Source organism: Leucoraja erinacea, chromosome 23 (assembly GCF_028641065.1).
Source record: "Leucoraja erinacea ecotype New England chromosome 23, Leri_hhj_1, whole genome shotgun sequence".
NCBI lineage: Eukaryota > Metazoa > Chordata > Chondrichthyes > Rajiformes > Rajidae > Leucoraja > Leucoraja erinaceus.
This window is the reverse complement of record NC_073399.1, coordinates 30,177,340-30,204,412: the sequence shown is the minus strand read 5'-3', so window position 1 is coordinate 30,204,412 and position 27,073 is coordinate 30,177,340. Positions and strand designations below refer to the sequence as shown.

General features: G+C 42.4%; 1 protein-coding gene across 2 annotated transcripts in view; it reads left to right on the top strand.

Annotated features, from left to right (window-relative positions):
- Nucleotides 1-27,073, top strand: part of LOC129708447 (matrix-remodeling-associated protein 7-like) — an 85,506-nt gene that overhangs the window by 21,432 nt on the left and 37,001 nt on the right. For both annotated transcript variants that reach the window (XM_055654223.1, XM_055654222.1), the window contains exon 2: nucleotides 23,777-23,858. In XM_055654223.1, coding sequence (XP_055510198.1) covers nucleotides 23,777-23,858 — 82 coding nt within the window. The remainder of the gene's footprint in view (nucleotides 1-23,776; nucleotides 23,859-27,073) is intronic.

The following is a 27,073-nucleotide window of genomic DNA, read 5'->3' as shown; positions in this document are numbered from 1 at the left end:
TACCAATGAACTGGCCTTTGAGAGTAGATGTGTATGTGAATTTGAAATTTGTCATAATTACAGCCATTTGGTACATGTGTATGCAATAATTTTACTGAACTCTATACAAAAATTCACTGCACCTTGGTAAACACGGTAAAAAAAACCCTCTTGAAACAGTTTTTCTGATTAAAATTAAATTGTCCTTTTACTCCTATCCTGCTGGTTTTGGATCTCGTTTGTGATCTCGGATCCAATGGGCTCCTAATTCATGTGAGATCTTGTAGAGTTCTCTGAATTCTTGATGTAAGATTATTGTCCAGAAATGGGTTTAATTTTTCCTTCATTGGTTTAAAATTGCATGCAAGTTCCCGGGTCCTTTGCACACCGATTATGTTCTAAATTCTGAGATTTAATGAACAACGATATGTGCCTATAACCCATTTAAACATTTTTTTTCCCCATACCTGTATTAAAACTTTAAATGATTTGAGTGAGATTCGCATAAAGTTCTCTTTGGCCAAAATTTCTGGGGGGAAAAACGATATCTCAAATTATAGCTTGCTAAAAACATTGGCGTACAACTTAATTATGGAATTTGATTTGCTTTCTGCAGTATTGTTTACATACAAAGCTTTCCCATGAGCAGACATAGAACTGAACAATGTCACCAACAGTTGTATTGTTCGCAAAACAATACTTTTTAATTTTCCTGATGCAACGGCAAGTTACTCATTTTTCTGATTTCAGCCGAGTGGGCTAAGATTTCTGCGTTCAGTGGATTAAATGTGCAAACTTAATTTAATGGGTGGTTAAGAAAAATGGCTGTTAAATTTAATGAACTGTAAACAAATCTAAATCAGAAACACATTTCGCTGTCTTTCTATGTGCTTCAAGGACGTAGAGATAGTAATACCATATTCAATGTGTTTAACAATCGTGTAGGCTGGCTAATAATTGTGATGCCTGGTTACTGGTTTGGATTTGAGGGAGAATTCTTGGTTTGTGCAAAATTTGAAACGAAAAAAAACTTGTATGGCAAGAATGTGCTGGAAAATCTACAGTTTTTTTTCCTAAACTCTGCTCTCTCCAGCTGCTTAAAATATTCTGGTATTTTTCCTTGGCTGGAAACTCCTCAGCAGTCCTTGGGGGGGTTGGTAAGGGTGGGGGAGGTGCATTTTGCTTTAAAGCTCTGTGGGGGAGGGAGGAAAGAATTGAAAACTTGCAGGTGAAATTTGAAATCATGCCCTGTTACCTTGTTTTGCTATATCCAACTGTGTCAGACTGTACTTGCTGGGCAAGATGTTTTGCTATACTGAAAATTTGCATTTTTTGGATTTTGAATCCAACCCATCAAGTGACTGCAGAGAACCATTTTCTGTCAACAAGACCTCCACCTTGCTCTTTTAATCTACTGAAAGCACACATCTTGCTTCACTCAGCTGAAATGCCTCCTCTGTCCAGGCATGTTGCTTGCCTGTCATTTTAATTCTCTATCCCACTCCCATTCTGATCTATTGGTCTGCGGCCACCCACAGGCTACAATGTTTAGGTTTATATTTATGTGTACTGAGGTACAGTGAAAATCTTTGTTTTGCATACTGTCCAAACATATCAGATACACCATATTGTAGGTAATTGGAACTCTAAAACTAAGGGGGAAATAGAGTATAGAATATAGTCCACAGCTTGTAGCATCAGTTCCATAGATTAAAATGTAATGTCCTTAATGAGGTAGATTTGAATAGGACATATCCTAGCTTATGGAAGGACCTTTCAAAGCCCAATAACAGAGGGGAAGAGGCTGTTCCTAAGTCTAATGGTGCACACTTTCAAGCTTATGCACCTTCTGTTGGATGGGAGCCAGGAGGAGGAGGATTGACTGGGGTGGGACAATTTTTTTTAAATGTAAGCTGCTTTTCCAAGGTGGCTTGAAATGTAGATGGAGTCAATGAGACCCAATGCAAGATTGAGGAGCAGTACCTTCATCTTGCTCTTTTAATCTACTGAAGGAACACATCTTGCTTCACTCAGCTGAAATGCCTCCTCTGTCTGGACATGTTGCTGCCTTCTGATCTTCTCAATGCTACAGCTACATAACTTGATTTCTTGTCTATATCAGTAATTTCTGTGATATTGTACCCTCTGAGAATGGAGGCCATGCCTAGCTGTGCCTACCAGGCATGCCTTCCTGCTCTGCACTTTGCAACTCCTTCTTCGGTTCTCGATCTCGACTCGGGAGTGTTATGTTATTGTCGTAGGTCCCAGATAGAACAATGAAATTCTTACTTGCAGCAGCACAACAGAATATGTGAACATATTACTCTGTAAACACTATAAAAAAAATGAGAAACCATCTCTTCAACTGCTCCCATTTTCTCATTGACCAGAAAACCTTGTTTACCCCCATGGTGACCAGTTTTATCCTTGGATACATCGCCCTCTCCTCAACCCAAAGCATCGCCCATCAATGACTCCAGAGAGATGCTGCCTTACTCCAGCACTTTGTGTTTTGTTTTGGTAAACTAGCATCTGCAGTTTGTGTGTTGACCATCCACCCTCTTTCTTTCCCACCCCAGCCATCCAAGTTTTACAAGCTTTTCCCCCTCGCGGTCCTGATGGAGGGTCTTTGACTTGAAATGTTAGCCATTTCTCTTCCAATGCACGTGGCCTGATTGGTGTAATTTTCTGGTTTTAAATATTGGCACATGCTTTTGATCTGCATATGGAAACACTTGGCTGGAATAATGATACTGAATATAGACTTAACAGGTTTTAATGGAAAGTTTTGTTAGCATGAAGTTGAAATATTCATAAGTGTGGTCAACGTTATACTGCAGACCAATGTTGCAACACAAAAAATTCTGTTTATCCTTAACATTTCTTAGTACATGAAATAAAACAAAAATAATATTGTGGCAGTTTAGAGACGGATACGCTGAGTTCATGCCAACTTGTGACTAAAGTCTGCTTAACTCTCCCAACAGTGTGATGCACCAACTATTATAAAGTGTGGAGGGGGAGGGAGAAAGGAGAGAAGGCAAACAGCTAGTTACTGAAAAGGGCAGATGTTACCCATTCATGGTGATTTGTAATTGGGGAAAGGAATCACTTGAAGGGAAGAATGTAGTTTGACCTTTCCTTATAAGGTCATTTGTCGGAAATCTGAAAATTGAAGCCACAGTCATCCTCCCATACTGCAGAATATTCTGAGAGCACCTTTATATATAATGCACTGAAAGGGGTATTGAGTCATGTATCACAGAAATGAGCCTTTCAGCATAATTTGTCCATGCCAACAAAGGAGCCCCATATCCCTAGACACTTATCAGTCTACTTGCCCAAATGTCTTGGATGTTATTGCACATTCCTCACCTACTTGGGCAACTCGTTCCATATACTTGCTTCCCTCCGTGGGGAAATTATCTTTATCCTCTCACCTTAAACCTATTGCCTTTAGTTTTTTTATTTCCCCGTCCTATTTATTCCCCTCACGATTTTCTGCACCACTTAGAATGAAGTCCAAGTCTGCCCATCCTCTCTGAAAAACTCAGGCCCTCTAGTCTGAGCAACATTGTTTTAAATCCTCTCAACTTTTTGCAAGGATATGACTGGATTGCAACAAAAACAGATTTACATCAATCTATTTTCTAGTTTTATAGATACCAGGTGTCAGCTTGGCCACTAAAGCAACAGTGAGATATTTGAGCATCTCCTTGAAGGGATAAGATGCACGCAGGCATGCTCAAATTCACCAAAATGCAAACTTGGAATCCTGTCCAAGTCTCTGCTTATCCTGACATGGCCTTTAATAAAATCTGACAATGTGCACTTTAACCAACCACATGTGATTTTTTTTCCCCCCCCCCCCCCCCCCCCCCCCCCCCCCCCTCTATTATGGAGGACAGGCAAATAAATAAATGATGGGTCTTTGTCCCAAACATTATGGAGGGCACTGTAAGTGCAGAGTTTCTTAACCCAGGCCCATTGGGTTAATGAAGGCCCATTGTCCTGGCAGTGTTACAGGATGAGCCTGGCCAAGCATAGCTTTTGTCCACTGCTGTTCCACTGCTCTGTGCAGGTCGGACCAAACGGGGTCGGGCCAGACTGGGTTAATTGTAACTCCTGACTGTAGCTGTAATCTTGGTGTTTCTATGTTCAAATAGTTTATTTGGGTAGCTAGTGACTAACTTGGCAGAGGCAATTTGTTCTGATCAGTGATTATCCTTTAAAACTGAAGGCACAACCGTAAATGGCAATGTACTTTGTAACGCCAGTTGCTCTGAATCATGACCAAACACTATTCCTTTACTCTGATTTCATTTAGTCATTTTGCCAGCAATGCCTTGTCTGCTTTGGTGATTTGGAATAGTTTAAATCTCACTTAAAAATGTTACAGCCGCTATTAAAAGGCAAGATGTGTTAGTTGAACACAAACAAAACCAAGCCCGTGGAGTTCCTGGATTAAACACAATTAATTACTCGGCTATGTGAGGGAGTGTCACACTGTTGGCTTTCAAACTGTACAAAGATGCTGTTCCAAGCTAGAGCAGTTCTTGCCGATCTAGAACATAGAATAATACAGCACAGGAATGGCCCTTTGTCCCACATTGACTGTTAAATATGATGCTAGACTAACATCCTCTGGCTGCATGTGATCCATACCCCAGTATAACAGTGTCCATTTAAAAGCCTCTTAAGGGCCTGTCCCACTTGGACACCATTTGTGCATCATGTAGGTGGCGCGCGAGGATTTAGCGAATGCCAAAATCCTGGGACACTGCCTGCGCCACCACGTCTCGCCACGCCACGCCCGCGTCACGCCCGCGTCACAACGCATGCATTGTGATGCGTAAATGACGCCAAGTGGGACAGGCCCTTTAAACACCATTGTAACGGCCTCCACCGCTACCCTTGGTAGTGTGTTTCAGGGCCCCACTGCTCTCTGGGGGGGGGTCCAGAGAGGGGGGAAAGAATCTCTGCCCCACACTCATCCACTTGAATCTTTGCCCCTTTCACCTTGAAGCTATACTCTCTGGCCTTTGACATTTCCACCCGGGAGGGGTAGGGCGGGGTAATTCTTTCAACTCGTGCCAATTAAACCATCTCTGCATTTACAACTGATATTGGCCAATGATTCCTAGTCTGTGAACACATTGCCTCATTATTTTAACGCTACAGTATATGCCTCTCCACTCCCCCCTCTGAAATGCACTACCATCGGTGCAGTCACTCCATATACAGTACTTGAAAGATTGCTGCCTGTTTGCATCAAGCATTCTCTATTGGCAGTTCCTAATCTGCTGGACATTTCCTGCATTCTTAGTTATCTCAGCAGCTGACCTGCATGTCGCTTGTTTTTCCTCTAATTCCCTCATTAATCTTGCAAGCAGATGGTTTTTGTAAACAGCATATTGGCAGGGTATCCCTGGTCTCGCCAAGCGTGGAATCTATTTTCAAGTTGCAGACGGTAGAAGGATTAATGAGGCAGGGGAATCTCTTCAAAGGCAAGATTGGGGTCCTTGCCCCAAGTCTAGGTTAGTTTATTGTCATTTGTATTGAGGTATAGTGAAAAGCTTTTGTTAGCGGCCATCCGGTCAAAGAAAAGATGATGCGCGATTGAATCGAGCTGTCCACAGCGAAAAGATGAAAGGGTACAATGCTTAATGCAAGATAAAGTGTATTTAGTTCAAAGATCGCCAAAGAAGTAGGAGGACATAGATGCATAGACAATAGGGACAGGAGTAGGCCATTCAGCCCTTCGTGCTAGCACTGCCATTCAATGTGACCATCCACACTCAGTACCCTGTTCCTGCCTTCTCATGATCCTTGATTCCGCTAGCCCTAAGAGCACTATCTAACTCTCTTTTGAATGCAAGATCCTTCAATCATTCAATTATACTTTATTGTTTACATGTAACAAGGTACACGGTGAAATGCTTTGTTTTGCATACAACCCAGTAAATTGATAAAGCAGACCTCGCCTCGTCAGTTCACAACAGTCGCCACGGTTTCTGGTGGCAACAAAGTTACAAAATGTTCAACGATCAGCCCTATCTTTTGCCTGCCGCTGCTTGTCAGCAGGCAGCCCAACACCCAAAGGGTCCCCCATTGTGGCTCCAATGCTGCCAGATATGCGTATTCCTGGCATTTTCTGCTTTTATTGCCGTGTTTTTCATTTTCCTAGTCGGTTTATTTCAAAGAAAAAGCAAGATCAACTGGAGCATTTTTAGTGGGCTGGTTTTCCATTGAAATAGCGGTTTGGTGCTATAAAATAAATCTAATAAAAGGGGGATAGTTCAAATAACATGGTCCAATATTTTGCTGTCATTTTCAATGCATGTTGAAATTGAATGACAGAACTTGGGTTGGACACAAAGTGCTGGAGTAACTCAGTGGGTCAGGCAACTGCTGGGGGGGGGGGGGGGGGGGGGGGAGATCACCCTTTACACTAGTTCTATCCTACACGGTAGGAACAATTTACAGAGGTCAATTAACCTACAATCCCGCACATCTTTGGAATGTGGGAGGAAACCTACATGGTCACAGGGAGAATGTGCATACACTGTACAGACATAACCTAAGGCAGCAGCTCTTCAGCTGTGTCACTGTGCTGCCCTGACTCCTATATCTTCTTCCTGATGGGCAGAAGTGAAATGAGTGACCTGGTTGGTGTGGGTCCTTGATGCTGGTTGTCTTGTTCGAGGCTGCTCCTCCTATAGATAAGTTCAGTGGTGAGGAGGTCAGTACCTGTGGGCTGGGCAGTCTCTACAACTTTTTGAAATCTCCTTTGTTCTTGGGTAAGTAAACATTGTTTATCCTACACACTGGGTCTTCAATTATTAACCTTGGCAGTATCGTTATTGCTAAGGCAATCAATATTATTCTCTTAAACCCCATTTCTACTTTTAATATGTGATTCTTTGAGTTAATTTGCACTTGTTCTCTATTACTAAATGACATTTTCCCCTAAACATATTTTGGAACCCTATACACTTGGTGTTCAAAAGTCACTAGTGACTAGTTAGAATGTCTGCTGTGAATGTCAGTGCCAAATTGAACAAAGTGGTTTCATAACAAAATGTGGGGGAAGTATTTGACCTTAGTAGAATAGCTCTGGATTCTTGAGCAGAAACAGTCTCAAAGCAACGTTGAGTTCAAAGAATTTTTGCATACAAGCCATTCCCATATTAGAAAAGCTCAACTTGTGGCCACTCCTACAGACAGACAGACATGCTCATTATCAATTCAAAAATCTGATGTGCATTCATTCCTTTCTACATCAGAACTATTAATCTCCCTCCCTCTCTCTCCACTTTAGTCATTATCAGTGTCATGCTGTTGTGATGCCATTTGGAGCTCTGCTGTTTTTGTTACTATGATGAGTAATTTATATTTTTGGATGTGGACGGCGGTTAAAAAACGGAACCTGTTTGTTACCATGGAATGTGTGCTGGGAGTGTGAGGAGTTGAACATTTGCACAACATCCAGGATAATGCGGCTTTTATAGTTTGAAGACATTGGTAGTTTATAGGCTGGCATAATGCATCCATACTTGTTCTGGTCAATTATTACTAGTAGATTCAGGATGTCAATGGACAATTGTGTAATATATTAAATGACCGGGTTAGATGCTATGTTGCTTGGCATTTCTTATTTAACTGCTACTTAAAAGCTTGTGCATTAATTGTTGAACACGTTTTGCATGGCACTTGAGATTTTGGACTGAATATTATGTAGTTCCGCCATATTGAATAGTTCATATCCAACAAAAGACTTTATGTTTGTGGTGATGATATTTCAGAAGTTTTAAAAATTCGGTTCACTTTGTGGAAGCATCACAGAGCTACTGCAGGACCAGTGTGGTGGGAACAGTTGATTGTGAAAATAGTTGTTGGCTTTGAAGTTGATAGTTCGAAAGGTGAAGCTGCCTGCTGTTCTTGAGTGCTGAGGAAAAAGGATAGTTAAATCTCACCGTCTCAACAAGAGTACAGTAACACAGCTGGCAAAGCTGCTGCCTCAGTGCTGGAGATCCAGGTTTGTTCCTGACCTCTAATGCAGTCTTTATGGAGTTTGCACGTTCTCACTCTGACCGCGTGAGTTTCCTCGGGGCACACCAGTTTCCTCTCTCATCCCAAAGACGCTTAGCTTCTGTAAATTGCTCCTAGTGTGTGGGGAGTGGATGAGAAAGTGGAATAACATAGAACTCGTATGAACAGTGGTTGGCTTGGACTTGGTGGTCCGAGAACTGGTTTCAATGCTGATCTTTCAATCAAGGGTCTGAAGTAGGGTCTCGACCTGAATCGTCGCCTATTTCCTTCACTCCATAGATGCTGCCTCACCTGCTGAGATTCTCCAGCTTTTTTTTGTCTACTTTTAATCAATCAATGTCTTTTGTGCTGCAATTGCCTTTGGTAATCTTGTAAATAAAGTAATGTAAACGATGAGGTAAATACAAATTCCTCTTGGGGAAGAGAAGACGTTGTACTAACATGTTGGAGTAGTCCATCTAACTCTCTGGAGCCTACACTGCTAATGAATCATGCCTGATCCGTTTGCAGCCTCAACTTTCTGCCTACCCATGGCAACATGCCACCCCTCGGGCATTTACTTTATTTTCTAAAGTAGTCCCTCTGATTCCACTGTCCTTTGATTTTAAGGAATATTTCCAAAAATACTTCAAGATTCAAGATGCATTTAATTGTCACATGTGCCAAATGGCACAGTGAAATGACATTCCCATACAGCCATACAATAAAAATAAAGAACACACACTATAGAATTTAACATAAAACATCCCCACACAGCAGAATCAACGTTTCCCACTGTGTGGGAAGGCACCAAAGTCAGTCTCTTCCTCCACTGTTCCTCGTGGTCAGGGCCTCCCCAAGCCCTCCGCAGTTGCAGCTACGGGAGGCCCGATGTCCAGGACCGCTCGCCGTGGTGTTGTAAGTCCGACGTCGGGGCTGCGGGACGTCCTCAGCGGCGTGGACAGAGTTGGCCCCCTCCTACCGGAGTCGGCGGCTTCCAAAGTCCGCAAGCCGCGCCGGGTGGAGACCCGATGCTGTAGACCCTCTGCAAGGTGCCCCAGGACTCCACGCTGACTTACTACCAGACTGTGTTGACTATCTTAAGTAGGCAATACTCTGAATTTAGAAGTGGTTCTTGATTCTTGGGACAACCACTCCTGCAAATCCAGCCTATCAAGATTCCTTTATCTTGGTTTCATACCATCTCCCTTTCCAGAGGAGAACCCGAGTCTAGTTTGTTCCAAAATTCTGTGCAACCTTGCTAATGTTAAATGATTGAAACAAAGAACTGCAGATGCTGGTTTATGCTATAGATAGACCAAAGTGCTGGAGTAACTCAGCAGGCGAGGCAGCAACTCTGGAGAAGGGCTTGCAGTGGCACTGCCTGACATGCTGAGTTCCTCCAACACTTTATTTCTCTAATGTTAAATAATTCATCTAATTTGACCCCAATTCTATGTCAAATGGTGTTTGCCAATTTTTTAAACTGCGTACAACTTACAATTTTGGAATTAAACCGCTACGGAGTTTAAATCACTTTGTTATTAACAGATCTCAACAGTTTGCAGATTAACTTGTGGTTTAGCCATTTCGAAGCTGACTGGTATTTCATTAGTAGATTGTCAGCTTTAGATTTGTAGATGTTGGCATGCACCCAATATAACTGTCAATGCTGTATTTAGACAGTGCATTGCTGGCCTTTAGATTTGTTTTGTAGCAACAAATTGGGCAGCAATTTCTCTATTTAATCATTGTGGCTGAGACCCTGATAGATTAGGCAGAAATCTTCTGTCTGTTACCATAGAACATCCTTCATCCCACAATGTCTTGCCAAATGCAATGCCAAGATAAACTAATCTTCTCTGCCTGCATACGATGCATATCTCTCCAATCCTAATTAATTACATGGCAACCATGTGGCCCATCGCATCCATGCTACCTCACGGAGAATTAATTCCAGTACCCCTGTTTCTTCCACATTCTTGCAATTCATTCTCACCAGCTTGTCTTTGGTTCATATGCTCCTGAGATATTTTACAGTAGCTGATTAACCCATCAACACATCTTTGCAGTGTGTAAGGACCCAGAGGGAAGCTATCCCATCACAGACAGTGTAGAATCAATACGAGTTGCTGGAACTGAGGCAACAGCACAAACTACTGTGCTACTAAGCTTCTAGAATGAGGATGTGGAATGTCGTATGCTTTTACCAGTTACAAAAATAAACTCTCCAGTCACTTCAAAGGCTAAACCTATCTGATGCTGAAAGCTTTGCTAATCGTTGATTTTTTTTTTCTGACTCTGAGAACAGTTCTGAAGTCTGTATGTCTAGTATACACAGAAAATGCTAGATTAACTTGGCTAGGCTTGGATCTGTCCCCCACCACTTCTCCCAGCTTTCTCCCCACACCAATCTGTCTGAAGAAGGGTGCTGTGACCTGAAACATCAATTATCCAGTTCCCCAGAGATGCTGCCCAATGGGAGTTACTGCAGCACTTTGTCTTTTAATTAGATGGATGGATATCTATTTTCAGTTGCAAATCAAAACCAATGCTAAAGATCTAGACAAAACAAAATGCTGGAATCTCGGCAGGTCGGGCTACATCGAGGGGAAGAGGAATAGCTAACCTTGAACAACAGCTCTTGCCATGGAGTTTCCAGCTGACTGCAGTCACATTTTGTTGTCTGTCAACTTGAAAGGCAGAATGAGAATCTAGATCGGGAACCAAAGATAGACACAAAGTGCTGGAGTAACTCAGCAGGTCAGGCAGCATCTCTGGAAGTGATCAAAGTTTTATTTGGAATACCATAAGCTTGTGCATTCAGTAACATGGTTACAAGCTGGTGGACTGGTAGAAATTCTAATGTCTTGATTATTTTTATTGTTTACCATACAGGTTAGAATGAGGTACACCATGAAAATGGATCCTTCAGCACATAGAAACATAGAAAATAGGTGCAGGAGGAGGCCATTCGGCCCTTCAAGCCATTCATTGCGATCATGGCTGATCGTCCTCTATCAATAACCCGTGCCTGCCTTCTCCCCATATCCCCTGACTCCACTAGCCCCTAGAGCTCTATCTAGCTACCAGCATTTTTCTATGTTGTTTCTTCCAGAATCTCTTTTAAATTGATGTCTAAATGGATTCATCAGCCCTTTTTAACCTAAAGCTTCTACTGAGATGGCAAGATTTTAAGGGAAAGGAAAACTATTCATGGTGGAAATGTTTTTTATTTAAAGCACAGCTAGTCAGGCTGGAGCTATCAAAGAGGTATCTTGTTCCAAGACCGTTCCAAAATGTTCAGCTAATTTGTGAAGCATGGTACATTGAGAATATAAATGGGTGAATTATAAATACCAAGTGCACTGATAGCTGCAGATAGTTTGCCAGAAAACAATCCCAATGTTATTTACTTTTAATGAAGTTGGCTATCAAACTTCACCTGGGCAACATTGTACTTTACAGGAAAGGACACAAAGTGCTGGAGTAACTTGACAGGTCAGACAGCATCCCTGGAGAACATAGATAGGTGACATTTTGGGTTGGGACTTTACAGTGCTTTACAGAACCACATGACTGGCATCCGTCCCAAATATTGTATTCCTGGGGCAATATTTGTTCCAAGCTATCTAAGTGGTGGCCGATTGGGAAAGGGGGAGATGCAGCGAGACCTGGGTGTCATGGTACACCGGTCATTGAAGGTAGGCATGCAGGTGCAGCAGGCAGTAAAGAAAGCGAATGGTATGTTAGCTTTCATTGCAAAAGGATTTGAGTATAGGAGCAGGGAGGTTCTATTGCAGTTGTACAGGGTCTTGGTGAGACCACACCTGGAGTATTGCGTACAGTTTTGGTCTCCTAATCTGAGGAAGGACATTATTGCCATAGAGGGAGTGCAGAGACGGTTCACCAGACTGATTCCTGGGATGTCAGGACTATCTTATGAAGAAAGACTGGATAGACTTGGTTTATACTCTCTAGAATTTAGGAGATTGAGAGAGGGATCTTATAGAAACGTACAAAATTCTTAAGGGGTTGGACAGGCTAGATGCAGGAAGATTGTTCCCGATGTTAGGGAAGTCCAGGACAAGGGGTCACAGCTTAAGGATAAGGGGGAAATCCTTTAAAACCGAGATGAGAAGAACTTTTTTCACACAGAGAGTGGTGAATCTCTGGAACTCAGAGGGTAGTTGAGGCCAGTTCATTGGCTATATTTAAGAGGGAGTTAGATGTGGCCCTTGTGGCTAAGGGGATCAGGGGGTATGGAGAGAAGGCAGGTACGGGATACTGAGTTGGATGATCAGCCATGATCATATTGAATGGCGGTGCAGGCTCAAAGGGCCGAATGGCCTACTCCTGCACCTAATTTCTATGTTTCTAAGCTTAACATCCGTTGAGAAAAAGGAATTTTATTTTTGAATTTATTCACTATGTAGTTTAATATTTGTAAAAGAAAGGGGAAATAGTTGAAAATTGGATTGTGAATACTTGATTGCTTGTGCATGTGGAAATCTGATCTTCTACAAAAGTCCTTGGAATCAACAGGAATTTAAGCATTTGAATTGAGGATTTCTAAATCTACTTGAATCTTCATCCGCTGACGCAACATTCAGTAGGATTGCATCCTTAACACAGTCTTTTTTTCCGAGTTTTCAGCCCTGTAGTGTTGAGACTAAATGCCCTCCTCTGTCAAGGAAGAATTATTGAAAATGCTTGCTGAAAGTACAGTGCAGATTGAAACATGCCAAGGTCAATGACATTAACATCACAACCTATTTCAGGCAACACATTCTTTCCATTCATGCCTGCTTTAGCCACTTGTAATTTCAAGTTGAAAAGATGAATGGAAAAGCTTGAGCAACTTTCCAATTTTGGTGTTGTAACTTGGCTTGAATGTAGGGAGCAAGAGGAGAGGCCTTCTGTCGGTCCACAGCAATGGAAACATTTGTGCATCAGCCGTATCTAATTTAGACTTTGCATCTGTTTATCATGAGGCAATTATCTACAGCCCCAAGGGTCTACATTATCCCATGTAGAGCAACATTGCAGACCTACAGGTCATTAAATGTAATGCCTCAGCCATGTGTGGATTTTATATTGTATACTTTAGTGTAGAGATTCAGCATGCAAACAGGACCTTAAGTCTGTCAACTCCGTGCTGGTCACAATGTGTGGGTTTCCTCCCACATCTCAAAGATGTGCTTATTTGTAGGTTAATTGGCTTAAGTAAAATCACCCCTAGTGTGTAAGGAATGAATCATCGATCACCTGCTCGTATTAGTTCTGTTATCGCAGTTCTCATCCTTCCACACAAAGGGGCAATTGAGAGACAAATTAAGCTATAAAACCAGATGTCTTTGGGACGTCAGAAGAAACGTTTAGCTTTGAGCCTGTACTCGTTGGAGTTTAAAAGGATTGTGGTGAGCAGAAGAAGAGAATCTCATTGAAAGCTACTGAATAATGAAAGGCTCAAATAGTGGATGTACAGAGATTATTCCACTAGAGTCTAGGACCAGAGGGCACCGCCTCAGTAAAAGGATATTCCTTTTAGAATGTAGATAAGGAGTTTATTTTGATCGATGGTGGTGAATCTACAGAGTTCATTGCCATAGATGATAGTGGAGGCCAAGGCGTTGGCTATTTTTAAAGCACAGATTGATGTGTGTTTCTTCCCATTGAAAAGAGTGCTGATCTTTGACACTGGTGCCACTTGACATTGTTGAACTAACACCACATCGCTTGCTCTTAACATCCAAAAATCTTCCTTGAATATACTTGGTAATTAAACTTCTACTGCTATCTTGGGCAGTGAATAGAAAATATTTATTGGCCTCAAATTTCTTCTGTTTGGAATCACTAACCCCTAGTTCTGCAATCCTCAGCCACAGAAAATACCAACACTGCCTTTATTCATTAATTTGGGGCAGCACAGTGGCTTGGCAGTAGAGTTGCTGCCATACAGCGCCAGAGACCCGGGTTCGATCCTGACTACGGCTGCTGTTGGTACAGAGTTTTTTGTGTTCTCCCTGTGACCATGGGCTTTCTATGAAAGCAATTGTGACTTGAAGTTGTCAGTTGTTAGTTGTTAGCCCTGAACATCCTGTACTATTGAATTTAATTTGAAGCTTTAATCTTTCAACGTGCCAAATCAACATTTAAGATGATTGCAGTTTGACCGTCTCTAAATTTGAGCTGTAAGTGTAGTCGTTCATTTAGTGTTAAAATAAATGAACGCGCTCAAATACTTCTAGCTGTCATTGTAAATACAGTGGTACCAATCTTTGTAAATGTGGTGAAAATAGACAAAGTGCTGGAGCAACTCGGAGGGTCAGACAGCAGGAAAGGAAGGATAACGATATGTGCTATTTTGGGTCGGGACCCTTCAGGGTGAAAGTTGGGAGGGAGACGGAGCTGAAGGAGAGAAGACCAGGAGATGCTATCAGTGAGGATGAAATCCAACTACAGCTTGAATCAAAACATGGTAAAAATACTTGATGGACATATCTGTTGTATCAATTAATGTATGAATTTGAATCAGCTGGGATCTCCACTATGCTTTGCTTCTACTTTCCACTGGCCCTATTAACCAGAATGTGCTACCAACAAATCTTTTCAAACCAACGTGGATCTTTGAGTTTTGTTTCTGTGCAAAATGTGCTTTTCATTCCGAGATCCATTCTATTCGGTCCAGCTTCTAGAGTTTTGGGTTTAATGATGAGTGACTCTTAATTCTCTGGGGATGGGGAAAAAAAAAAGTTTGGCGTCCTTTCTAATTCCAATCGGTTTGCTTTGCAAGTTTTTGCTCACCTGGTTTATTTGGAAAAGACGAGTGCAACATGGCAGGTTTTGCTGGAAAAGGGGACAAGAACACCTTGCCAGAATATTTGTTCATGCAGGATGCACAAACACCTAACTTGAGATGGTGCTGTGTTTTAGCATCAATAACCTAGAGTCCATGTGTTAGAAGATTCAATCAAATGGCAGGAATCCACCAATTTGTCAAAGAATATTGGAGGGACTCGGCAGGTCAGGCATCATCTTTGTACAAAGGTTCACAAGTTATAGGAGCAGAATTGGGCCATTTGGCCCATCAAGTCTACTCCATTAAATCATGGCTGATCTATCATTCTCTCTCAACACCATTCGCCTGCCTTCTCCCCATATAGCCCATGACGTGGCCTCCACAGAAGTCTGTGACAATTAATTCGCCAACACAAATTCGCCAACCTCTGACAAAGGAAAATCCCCTATTCCTTTTGTGTGCTGCTCCTAGCATTGGTCCCGAGTAGAGAGCTCTTCAGACAAATAAAACTGAGGAAATATTTTTTGATTTTAATTGACATTTACAAATACTCTGGTTTTGCTTTGTTAACAGTGATGCTTGTTTATCACTAGTAAATAAGTCCTTGGCAGTGCTTTTTTTTTGTGATGGTATGGCATACTGGTACCAAGTTGAGAACAAAGATTTTCTTATTCTTAACTTGGTAGTAGTATATATTTTTAATTTCTTTTTGCAAATTTTTAATTTTGCAAATTTTACGTTTCAAAAGTTAAGACACGCAAGCCCTTGAGCATTTAAGCTTGTCAGCTAATGATCTACCATGGACACCAGCAGCAAGGAACAATATGTGGGTAGACAAAAGTGCTGGAGAAACTCAGCGGGTGCAGCAACATCTATGGAGCGAAGGAAATGGGTCATATTTCCTTCGCTCCATAGATGCTGCTGCACCCGTTGAGTTTCCCCAGCATTTTTGTATACCTTTGATTTTCCAGCATCTGCAGTTCCTTCTTGAACACTAAGGAAAAATATGTGCACTGGCACCTTTTTGTCTACAAATATATCTATCACTGGTCTTAAGTCTTAAGATGGATTCTGACATGAAACATCACTTTTCCTCCAGAGATGCTGCCTGTCCCGCTGAGTTACTCCACCATTTTGTGCCTATTTTCGGTGTAAACCTGCATCTGCAGTTCCTTCCTGCACAGTGGTCTGGACTATTAGTTGTCAAAATGAAGATTAAGTTGTGATGTATGTTGTGTACGAATAAATTTGACTTTGACTTTGTCTGGCAGTTAATATTAATGACATAAAGTCATTTCAGATAAACCAGCAGCCTCATAGCTTTTCCATGTTACCAAAGGACCCATAATTTTTGCTCCATATTTAACTGATGTTTGCACCGTCAAAACAATGAGATGCTTGGGCAGCGGCTGCTGCTGCTGAATTGTGTCTCACTGGGTTGTTCTGAGTTATGACAAATGGAAGATATGCAGTGCAGGGCTGTTACCGTGTTGGTAGATGTGTTTTTCAATTGAGTGTACTTTGGTCTGGGGGCCTGGGGCAGTGGAAAGGCTCTAGTGAAGAACAACATACAACAAGCTGTGCTGGTTACAGTAAACCACTGCAAATATCAACTTGACCAGAATTCATCTCTCTGTTCAGGTTCTGATCTGGTGCAGTGAACAGCTTTTTAAAAGGATACATGTTCAAGAAGGCAGGACATGTTTGGGCCCCATATTTCAAGAGATGTGCTGGTGTTGGAGAGTGCCAAGAGGAGATTCACAAGAATGATCCTGGGAATGATGAGGAGCGTTTGATGGCAGGGGCCTGTATTCGGTGGAGTTTTGGATGGGGAGGGGATCTCATGGAAACGTACCATATTTTGAAAGTCCTATACAAAATGGATGTGGAGGGAATGTTTCCAGTAATGGGAGAGTCTAGGTCCAGATGACACAGCCTCAGAATAAAGAGACATGCCTTTTAGAATGGAGATGAGGAGGAATTTATGTAGTCAGAGGGTGGTGAATTTATGGAATTCATTGCCACAGGTGACTATGGAAGCCAAGTCATTGGGTGTTTTTAAAGCGGAGATTGATACTTTTTTGATTAGTAAGGGAGTCAAAGGTTAGAGGGAGAAGGCAGGAGATTGGTATCGAAAAATAAATAGATCAGCTATAATCGAATGGCAGAGCAAACTCGATGGGCTGAATGGCCTAATTCTGCTCCTACAGCTTACAATTTTGTCGAGGTGCATCAAAGCCTCAGGTAACTAATCATGTGGGGTCTTTGAAACAGTCCTGGGATCCACCACCCTTTAACAATACAATTGTAAAAGAAAATTGTCATTGGACCAAATATTTGCTACATTGGTTTTGCAGGCCACAGCCCACAGAGGGGCTGACTGACCTGGCATTTGACGGCACATATCTAGAATCTGTAGCTTTTTGCTTTTGGATCAGACTAAAATTAATTTTGTGCTTTGGCACACACCGCAGGTGCACAATAGCATGAATTTAATTATATTTATTGTCCATGTTAACATGAGGCCAAATTTGCTATAATTAAGGCAATGAATTAGTGATTTAAAGTTCCAAACACTTTGCCAACAGTCTGGTGTCTGGGACAGTCCAGCTGCCCGCTTGTAACAGCAGTGGGAAATTAAAGCAAACTGCAGAAGCTGGAAATACTTGGGTCAGGCTGTGGACAGTTGACCTTTTACAGGCCGCGGACCTTGCAGTAAGAAAAAAATGACGTGCCATTAATGTTAATTGCTTTGATCCCATAGAAATAATGGTTTACAGTAAACCCTCTAATGGGCCTCTAACTGACTTTGGTATAGCAGACTGACATACTGACTGTCTCCCTAGCCGCATACAACCCCCACCACCCCCCGCTCTTCAGCTGCTTCCAGGCCACACCTGCCGCTGCAACCAGTGACTCCGCTGATCTTCGCCGCTTCCCCTGGCTGCCAGCAGGTCAAGGTTGTCAACCTGCCTGGATTCCAGGCCCAGTTCCAGGCAGAGTCTAAAGAAGGGACTCGACCCGAAACGTCACCGATCCATGATCTCCAGAGATGCTGCCTAACCCGCTGAGTTACTCCAGCACTTTGTGTCATTTTGTGTATTAACCAGAAGCTGCAGTTCTCTGTTTCCACTACTTGTACAATGATAATACCTTTTTTACTTCTGCCTTGTAAAAATGACAAGATTCTGAGATTAGATGGTTCAGGCGGACTAGGATTTGCCCTAAACATGAGTTGCTTTTTACAGTAACTCATCATCATTGTACAGGTTGAATTGAAGAGCCAGCAACCTGGAGAAGTCAAACTTGAATTTCTCCTCTTTTAGCCTCCCACCTTCTGGCATCAATATTTTGCTTCATATCTCGGCCAAATATAGTGCAGGTATGGGTAAATGCCTGTATACATTGTGGGGAGTTTGACTCTTTGCCAAACCGCAGTGTTGAGTATTTCTGTCATGCGATGAAAAGACCACTGTTTCAGTGGCAGTGTGAAATGTTGGGTCATTGTGCTCATGAAGCTAAAATGGTGCAGCATCTGGTTTTAGCTAACAATCAAAACAAACGTTGGAAGTTAGCAAGTTGGACTATCTGCGTGAGGAATTTTGTTTTGGGTCAAAGGCCCTTTGTCAGAACTAGAAGAGGATGAGGCATCACGCACATCATCCATCCCTCCCATGACCTCACTGCTTTAGTTAGGTTTAGATATGCAGCATGGAAACAGGCCCTTTGCCCCACCAAGTCCATGCTGACCATCGATCACCTGCTCATGCTAGTTCTGTGTTGCCCCACTTTCTCATTCGCTCCCTGCGCATTAGGGGCAATTGACCTACAAACCTGCACATCTGAGATGTGGGAGAAACCAGAGCACCCGGAGGAAACCCATGTGGTCGCAGTAAGAACAGGCAAACTCTACACAGGCAGCGACCGAGGCCAGGATCGAACCCGAGACTCTGGCACTGCGAGATAGCAGCTTTACCAGTTGTGCAACAGCTTTAGTCCTTTCCAGTTCTGACAAAGATAGCTTATACTCCAAGCAAAGGCAAAGTTCCATCTGAGGCTATCTAGTTTAATGAAACAATTTGGCCAGACTACTGTAGTTCCCCATTATTATTCATCTTGCTTCATTGTGCATCAATCTCTGAATCTATAAAGCTGTGCAGAAACTTGGAGGAAAACCTTAACGTTATAAAGGATAATTGTTGATCAACTTGTCCTTGGGACTATCTAGCCTAGGGAACATGCCATTTGTCATAGAGTGGGAAAATGCTAATATGTATTCAATGTGATCTGAACCTAAAATTAAAAGCAACAAAAATGCTTGGTTTAGTATTTTGCAATCTTCCTCCCAAAAGGAAAGCATTAACAAATTTATGCCAGTTTCCCTAGACACTGGGCTGTGTGTCTGGTAAACTAAAAACTTGATTCTGTTGGTATTTTGACTCTAAGCAAAAATTGTGGTAACGTTTTTTTGAAAGATGTTCCCTTAGCTTAATGTCAATATTTATACCATACTAGACCAAGTGCAGACCTGTTCCCTACCCATTGCCCCCATGGGAGGCGTGGTCCTCCAAATCAAGCTGTTCCCAAACGTAAGATTCCAGCACTCTCCTTGCCTTCCTCAGCAGTGCTCTTTTAAGAAAAAAAAAGAAGAAAAAAAAGTTCCAATTGTACTTGCTCTGCGTGTTGCAATAGCAATTTGCTCTCCCCCTGCTAGTCGATCCATTGTGATGTCATCAGTTGAAGCTGGTGGTTTTAATTTCAAAGTTTTTAGACTTTTAGTATCGAATTGAGAATAAGTCGAGATTTAAAGCATAAAATGTTCAATTAAGGTGATCCCGGCGTTGACGTGGAAAATGTCAATTGGAATATGTAAAAATGTGATCATTACCATGTAGTGTTTTTGTGAAGATACACGCACGCACACAGCCACACACACACACACACACACACACACACACACACACACACACACACACACACACACACACACGCGCACATTAGTTGATGTCACAAACAAGCAGTACTCATCAGGAATGTTGGATCGTATTTAAACCCATTTCTATGAGTATTTAATTAGGTGGGTTTTGAGGTAACCTGCGGGTACATTTTGTTTTTTGGTCGTATTATTCTGTCTCTTTGCCTCTAATAATGCTTGATTGTAATTACACAACTTTGCTTTGACTATCCAAAAAATTGAGGTGCAGAATTAAAGTTTGCTCTTGCAGAATTTGTGAATGGACAGAGTTTCATTTCTTGATGTGTGCACAGATGACGTGGCTTTGCACTGAAGATAATTGACACAATAAGGGCAGTTTGAGGAAAGCAAACCTCATTCCCCACCCCAGTAATGTGGGGTCACTTGCATTGGAGTGCGTAACATGCTGCAAGTTGATGGCTGCAGAGAATTGGGAATGAAATGGACTTCACAGGAAGACCATGAAGGAGCCAGTTTAGTGAGCATGGGTAAAAGTGAGTAAATATAAGTGAGTGCAAGTGGAGAGGATGTTTCCAATAGTGGGACAGTCTAGGACCCGTGGGCACAGCCTCAGAATAAAATGATGTACCTTCAGAATGGAGATAAGGATGAATATCCTTAGCCAGAGGGTGGTAAATCTGGAATTCATTGCATGTGGAGGTCAAGACATTGGATATTTTCAAAGTGGAGATTGATGGGTTCTTGATTAAGGATGTCAAAGGTTACAGGGCAAAGGCCGGAGAATTAGGTTAAAGGAAAAAATGATCAGCAATGATCAAATGGCGGAGCAGACTTGGAGGGCCGAATGGCCTAATTCTGCTTGTCTTGTGGTCTTGTATGATTATGCGGGACAGCCGGCAAGGTTTGCATTGTTTCCAAAGAAGGTCGTCATGGTGTTTTTATCCTTGATGTCACGGCTTTGCCTGCAGATATTTTTTTGAAGCAATGAAACAGGATGTTATCAGCTGCTGTCCGTGCTTTGCCATTTCAAGTTGGAACATTGTCTTTTGTAAAAATGTTATGACATTGACCAAGTCTCCAACAAAACCACATTAAAGCCCTATGAAAAGTTGTATACATTAAAATGGCAGACAGCGGGGGAGATGCGCCGTTGTGTATGGCTGCTCCTCCTGCAGTCCGTCCTTTCACCCTTTTTTATTTTTATTTTTAGTCCTGTCTGTACTAAATGTTTATTGGAGGTCTTATTTTATGTGGTGGGAGGGGAAGGGGGAAACTGTTTTAATCCCAGTCCTACCTGGTCGGAGATGCGGTTTTCTTCCGAACCGCTTCTTCATCCTCTCTGTCCGGCCTACCATCAAGCTGGAGCAGCGCTGGAGCGGCGTTTCCTGCCTGGACTGCAGCTTTGCCGACGGTGCAAATGCTGGGACACCAACGTCGTTGAAATCCAGCCGGGGGCGGGCGGCACTGGATTTCAACACCGCGGGGCCTGGGATCCGAGTTCGCCAGAGTCAGAGGTCCGGCCAGCGCGGCGGCCTGAGAACTTTGGACATTGCAGTCTTCGGGGAGGAAGCGGCCGCTTCAGTCCAGGCTGCTGAAGAATTGTTCACCCGACGCCGATGATCCAGCTTCGCGGCAGAGGGCCTGAAAACATCGGGTTGGCTGAGGAGGCCACATATAGACCCCGACCTCGGGTGGACTATGAGGGGGAGAACTGGATGTTTTTAGTGCCTTCCCTCACAGTGAATTCTGCTGTGGGGGGACGTTTCTTGTTGATTTCTATAGTGTACTGTTCTGTGTCTTTTTTTCTTTTTCTTTATTATTTTGTATGGATTGACATTTAATCTGTTCAATTAATTTAATCAATCTCTGTAAAGCACTTTGGTTCAAAGTGATTTTGTTTAAAAGTGCTATATAAATAAACATTATTATTATTATTATTGCACTGAAAATGGTGGTGACCCTCTGCTTTGTGGCTCTGTATGTGTATTTTAAGTATCTGAGCATTTCTGCAGTTCAAAGACAGTGTTGATAGCACCTTGGTAGCTTATTTAGGATATTGAAGATTGAAATGATTCATGTTTCAGGATAAGTCTGTGTGCTAGAGAATGCATGTGGCTTGGACTGTACATAATGGGTGAGATGGTTGCATTGAAATGCCAGACTACCTAGTACTTGGAGATACAGCATTGAGCCAGGCCCTTCAGCCCACTGAGTTCATGCCAACCATCGATTATCTGTTCACACAATTCTGTTATCCCATTTTCTCATCACTCCTTAAGGGGCTGTCCCACTGCGGCGACCTAGTTCAGAAGAGTTTGCCCTCGACTCAAACTCTCAGCATGGTCGACATATGAGGTCACTGGAACTCTCCTTCGTGTTCGAGGGAAGTTCCCGCATACTCGCGGCCTCAGCTAGGATGCAGAAAATTTTCAGCATTTTGAAAATTTTCCGCAAGTAAAATCTGGTCGGCATGGTTCGTTTTAACTCTTAGTGCAGTGGTGTGGGGTCGCTATGTAGTTGCAGGCAGTCGAGGGCAGCCATAGGCAATCTCCTTCACTGACTGGGCATTTTGATTGGCTCATTAGAGTTTTCAGGACGAAGGAAAACCGACCGGTAGGTAAAATGCCCGCTAAACTTTATTATTCTTAAAAGTGTCTCCACGCCCTCTCTCTCTCCCCCCCCTCAATGATTTACCGTTAATGTGCAGTCGTCTTTTACCTTCCTCTTCATCGCGGGTGTGAATTTCAGACAGCGCTCCCCCTCTTTCCCTGGCCCCCATCTTTGCAGTGTGTGTGTACGGTCGGTCGATCCTGTTCGCGGTTTCAACGCGGAAGGTCGATCCCGCTCGTGGTTTTCCAGGCGAGTGCCCTCGAGCTTGAAGGTCGAAGTCACTCTTCTTAACTCGCGGATTAGGTCGCCGCAGTGGGACAGCCCCAGGGGCAATATACAGAAGGCGATTAACCTACAAACCCACATGTCTTTGGGATGTGGGAGGAAACCCCTGCAGTCACAGGGAGAACGGGCAAATTCCACACCAACAGCGCCAGAGGTCAGGATCGAACCTGGGTCCCTGGTGCTGTGAGCAGCAGCTCTACCAGTTGCACGCTGTGTCCAAACTGGAGCATCTCAATGCTGTAACCTGCCACTGGTTAAATTAAATTCTGAATATTTTATCTTGAAAGATGGAAGTATTTCCCTCCTATGGTCAAACAAACAACTTTGGAGTTTTTTTTGCGCTGATATTGAGGCTATTAATTTATTGATTGAATCTGTGTATTAATTTTATGGGTCTTAAGCTGCTGCAAGTAAGAATGTAATTGTTGTTGTTGGTACATATGACAATTAAACATTTGACTCTTGAGTGGTATTGGATAAATAGAACTTTAAAAAAAATAACCTTTTTCAGATTTTGCTTTAAATCCGTGTATTTGCATAATTAAAAGAATTAAAGTATGGCCATTTGACTCAGTAGAAACAAGAACCCAAGTATAGATAATACAATCCTTGATCACCTGTCCTTGGAGTTTTACCTTGTCTCAAGCCACCATCTAGTGAACAACAATTTATCAATGAATTGAGAGAAAATGTATCTTTTAAATTATATAGAAATGGTATTGATGGGTGGCACGATGGCTTAGCGGTAGAGCTATTGCCTTACAGCGCCAGAGACCCAGGTTCAATTCTCACTACAGGTGCTGTCTGCACGTACTCCACGTAACCTGCGTTTTGCTCAGATCTTCGGTTTCCTCCCACACTCCCAATACGTACAGGTTTGTAGGTTAATTGGCTTGGTATAAATGTAAATTGTCCCCAGTGTGTGGAGGATAGAGTAAGTGTGCAGGGATCACTGGTCAGTGCGGACTCGGTGGGCCGAAGGGCCTGTTTCAGCACTGCATCTCTAAACTAAACTAAAATACATTTGGTATTGAGACGTTGGGCAATGCCTTGAAACTGTTTACACAGCAGCTAAAATATTTCACTGTCATGAACTAGAAGCCATTAACTATTAGCTTGTGAATTCATTACAGGAAAATGAAGGGATTAAAAAATCATCTGAAGACGAAGCGGAGGTTGATGGCACCAACACACCCCTTCCTGATGACACTGCTGGTAAGTTGATTTTCTGCCGATAACTATACTAACTGCACAGGCAACGCATTTGAATTCTCATCAGTACTTCACGTAAAGATTAAAAGATTGCCTCCATCAATTTGTTATTACCTATTATGGGATTCCACATGTGTGACAATGTAAGGAGATTTCTGCTTCGGCTAAGTCCCCAAAGAAATCTGGTCAAATATTGTTGAATTGGCGGACAAGACGAATATATTTTTTCCTCCCACTTCTCTTTCCTCATAATTATTAACTCTAGTCTCCCCTTGGCTGCCTCCATCCTGTCTCGTAACCAAAACGCAATGTTCCTAGTGAATCGCTCCAGGCTATCATCTGCTTCCCTAGCATAGTGAACACAAGTCTCCTGTACTCCAGCTGTACTGAGTCAATGTTTACAGCATGATGTGTCAGCTCTTGTATTCTAAACCCTGTCGAATGTAGGTCACAATCCCGTAAATTCTCTTCACCACATCTACTTGTGCTACCATCTCTTGGATGTGTGCTCTTTTCATCAATATTTCTCAGTCCCCACCATTCATGGTGTATACCTTGCGAATGTTAGCCCTCCCAAAAAGCAGCATTTTGCTTATTGGGATTAAATTCCATCTGCTGTTGCTACACCTGACATAGCAGTGGATTTTGAAACAAAAACATGCTGGCAGCACTCAGTCGAGCAACATTTGTGGAAAGAGAGATTGGTTTAGTAGATTGGTTAACATTTGTGGAAAGAGAGATTGGTTATGTAGGGCCTTCAGCTGCAAGTAAAACTGTCATTGTTCTGTTTCGGTATGCATGACGGCGAAACGCAAGGTTCATGTAACAGGATGGGAGGGGATGGCAGATTAGACATAAATAACTGTAATGAGGTGAAACGATGGAGCAGTCAAACAGACTGTCAAGCTCTTTGCTACTAATGTTGTGATGTCTGACTATCGTTTGGCGTACTGAAACAAGGGCAGAGCAGAATAAAAGGAAAAAGAATGCCAGCCCTGACACAAGAGGGAAGTTACCCAATGTTTGGTATTGAATTCCACAAGCTGTGATATGTCAGGGTGGGGGGGGAAAAAGTGTTGCTTCAGCTTACATTGTGGATGAATGTAACAGTGCAGGAGGACATGGAAAGAGTGGTGAATTAAAATGGCAGGCACTAACTCTGTCCTGTGTTTGAGCATCCCAGACTTTTGCACCAGAGGGGGAGGCAGTGTATAATTCACAAACCCATTTGCCGTTGCAACCATGGAAATTACTGCCGGCTCTTACAATCAAATCCCTCTTTTACTGGAGCCCTCTCCACAGCTTCTCATTCAGTATTTAATCTTGTCCAGTGATTGCATTATCTCAACTGTTTCATTGTAGTTAAAGCATGGTTTAATTTGTAATTTGGGCTTGATGTCTGGATTTCTTTGATATTCGTGTTAATAAAAGTTCTTATTAACATGATTTTATTCTTCTTATCGAGTCCAAATCGCAAGATGAGAAATTGTTCAGCCAGAGCTGAACACACTTCTCGGCATCTGCATACAATGGAGTCTTGCGCATCTTGTGCATAGTGGTGGAAAGATTGGTGGATACAGGGTCGCGACTTGAACGTTCTTTCCTTGGCCCCACGATTTTATTAACGAAGCATTTTATAGTTTATTTCATTGATGCTTAAGTCTCTATTTGACAATAATAAAATGTAATCAGAATGTTAACATTAGCATTTAATGGCGACCAGAAGCCTTTTCAGATTCTGTAGGTGAATGCAAATCTAAGCCAAACATGATTTGTGTAGAGTTGTTGCTGTTCCCAGTTATTCCTACATTTGTTTTTCAAGTGATCTAACCAGTTTCCAAGTCAAATTATTTGTTGCATCCAAAAGTGTGGCTTCTCTCCCTCGGCCCAACTCTCTTACTGTCCATTTCTGAAGAAAACCACATGTATAGTCAGAATTACAATATCATGCTTCAAAAACATGTGGTGTATCCATTTTGATACCTTGACCGTAAAGAATTACTGGAAGGGTTGCTCAAGTTGAGGATGTATATAATGCTTTTCATAGAATATTTTCTTGCTGAAGATGTTGAACAGCCTGCCTGGTAGCTTTTAAACTCTAGTTTAGTTTCCTATCCTACTTGCACATATCCCTACTTCTTGAGCATTTTTTTTTTCTCATTTGTAAACTTTGATACAATTTCTAAAGGCAGACTTTGTTTTTAAAAATGTAGCCCTTTAGCTTTGGAGCAATTTCTTTCGCCTTGTTTTCTTCAAGTATTGCAAAAAAGACTCTTGGATTATCTTTAATCGGACATTACTATACTTTATCAAACTGAATGTTTTCCCCTTAATCATGTGTCTGTATACTGTGGATGGCTCTTGTGATCATGTATAGTTTTCAGCTGACTGGTAGATGTGCAACAAATGCTTTTCACTGTACATCGGTACACTGACACTAAAGAAAGAATCTTCAGTTGTTAATGTGGTTGGGTGCACCTTCTGCTGGCCACCACTGCACCAAGCAGGTCCAGGTATTTTGCCATTTGGACAATTGCAGGTAGGTGGCAAGTGCTTTTTCCAGGCCTGCAACTGAAGTGAGCAAGTGATAGCAGCCATGGGAAGGTTGTCAATAAAGCTGGATGACCACTATTCTTAATTTGATTCTGTATAGCTATGTTTCTTATGCTTGGGACCATTTTGTCATTTTGCATGCATAGAGATATCACTACTTTTAACCAGAGTGTTTACCTACTTTGAAGGACCAAGATAGAGCATCTGAGATCCGCATTGAATCCTGGCTATGGGTGCTGTCTGTACGAAGTTTGTTCTTTCTCCTTATGACCGTGTGGGTTTTCTCCAGGTGCTCCAGTTTCCTCTCACATTCCAAAGATGTGCAGCTTTGTCAGCTAATTGGCTCCCGTAGGTTGTCCCCAGTGTGCAAGATAGAACCATCTTGTGGGCGGCACAAACTTGTTGGGCCGAATGGCCTGTTTCCACACTGATCTCTAAACTAAACACTCAGTTTGGGGATACAGCGCAGAAACAGGCCCTTCAGCCCACAGAGTCCATGCCAACCAGTGATCCCCGCACATTAACACTGTCCTACACACATTTGGGACAATTTTACCAAGCCAATTAACCTACAAAGCTGTATGTATTTGGAGTGTGGGAGGAAACCGGAGCACCCAGGGAAAGCCCATACGGTCACAGGGATAATGTATAAATTCCATACAGTC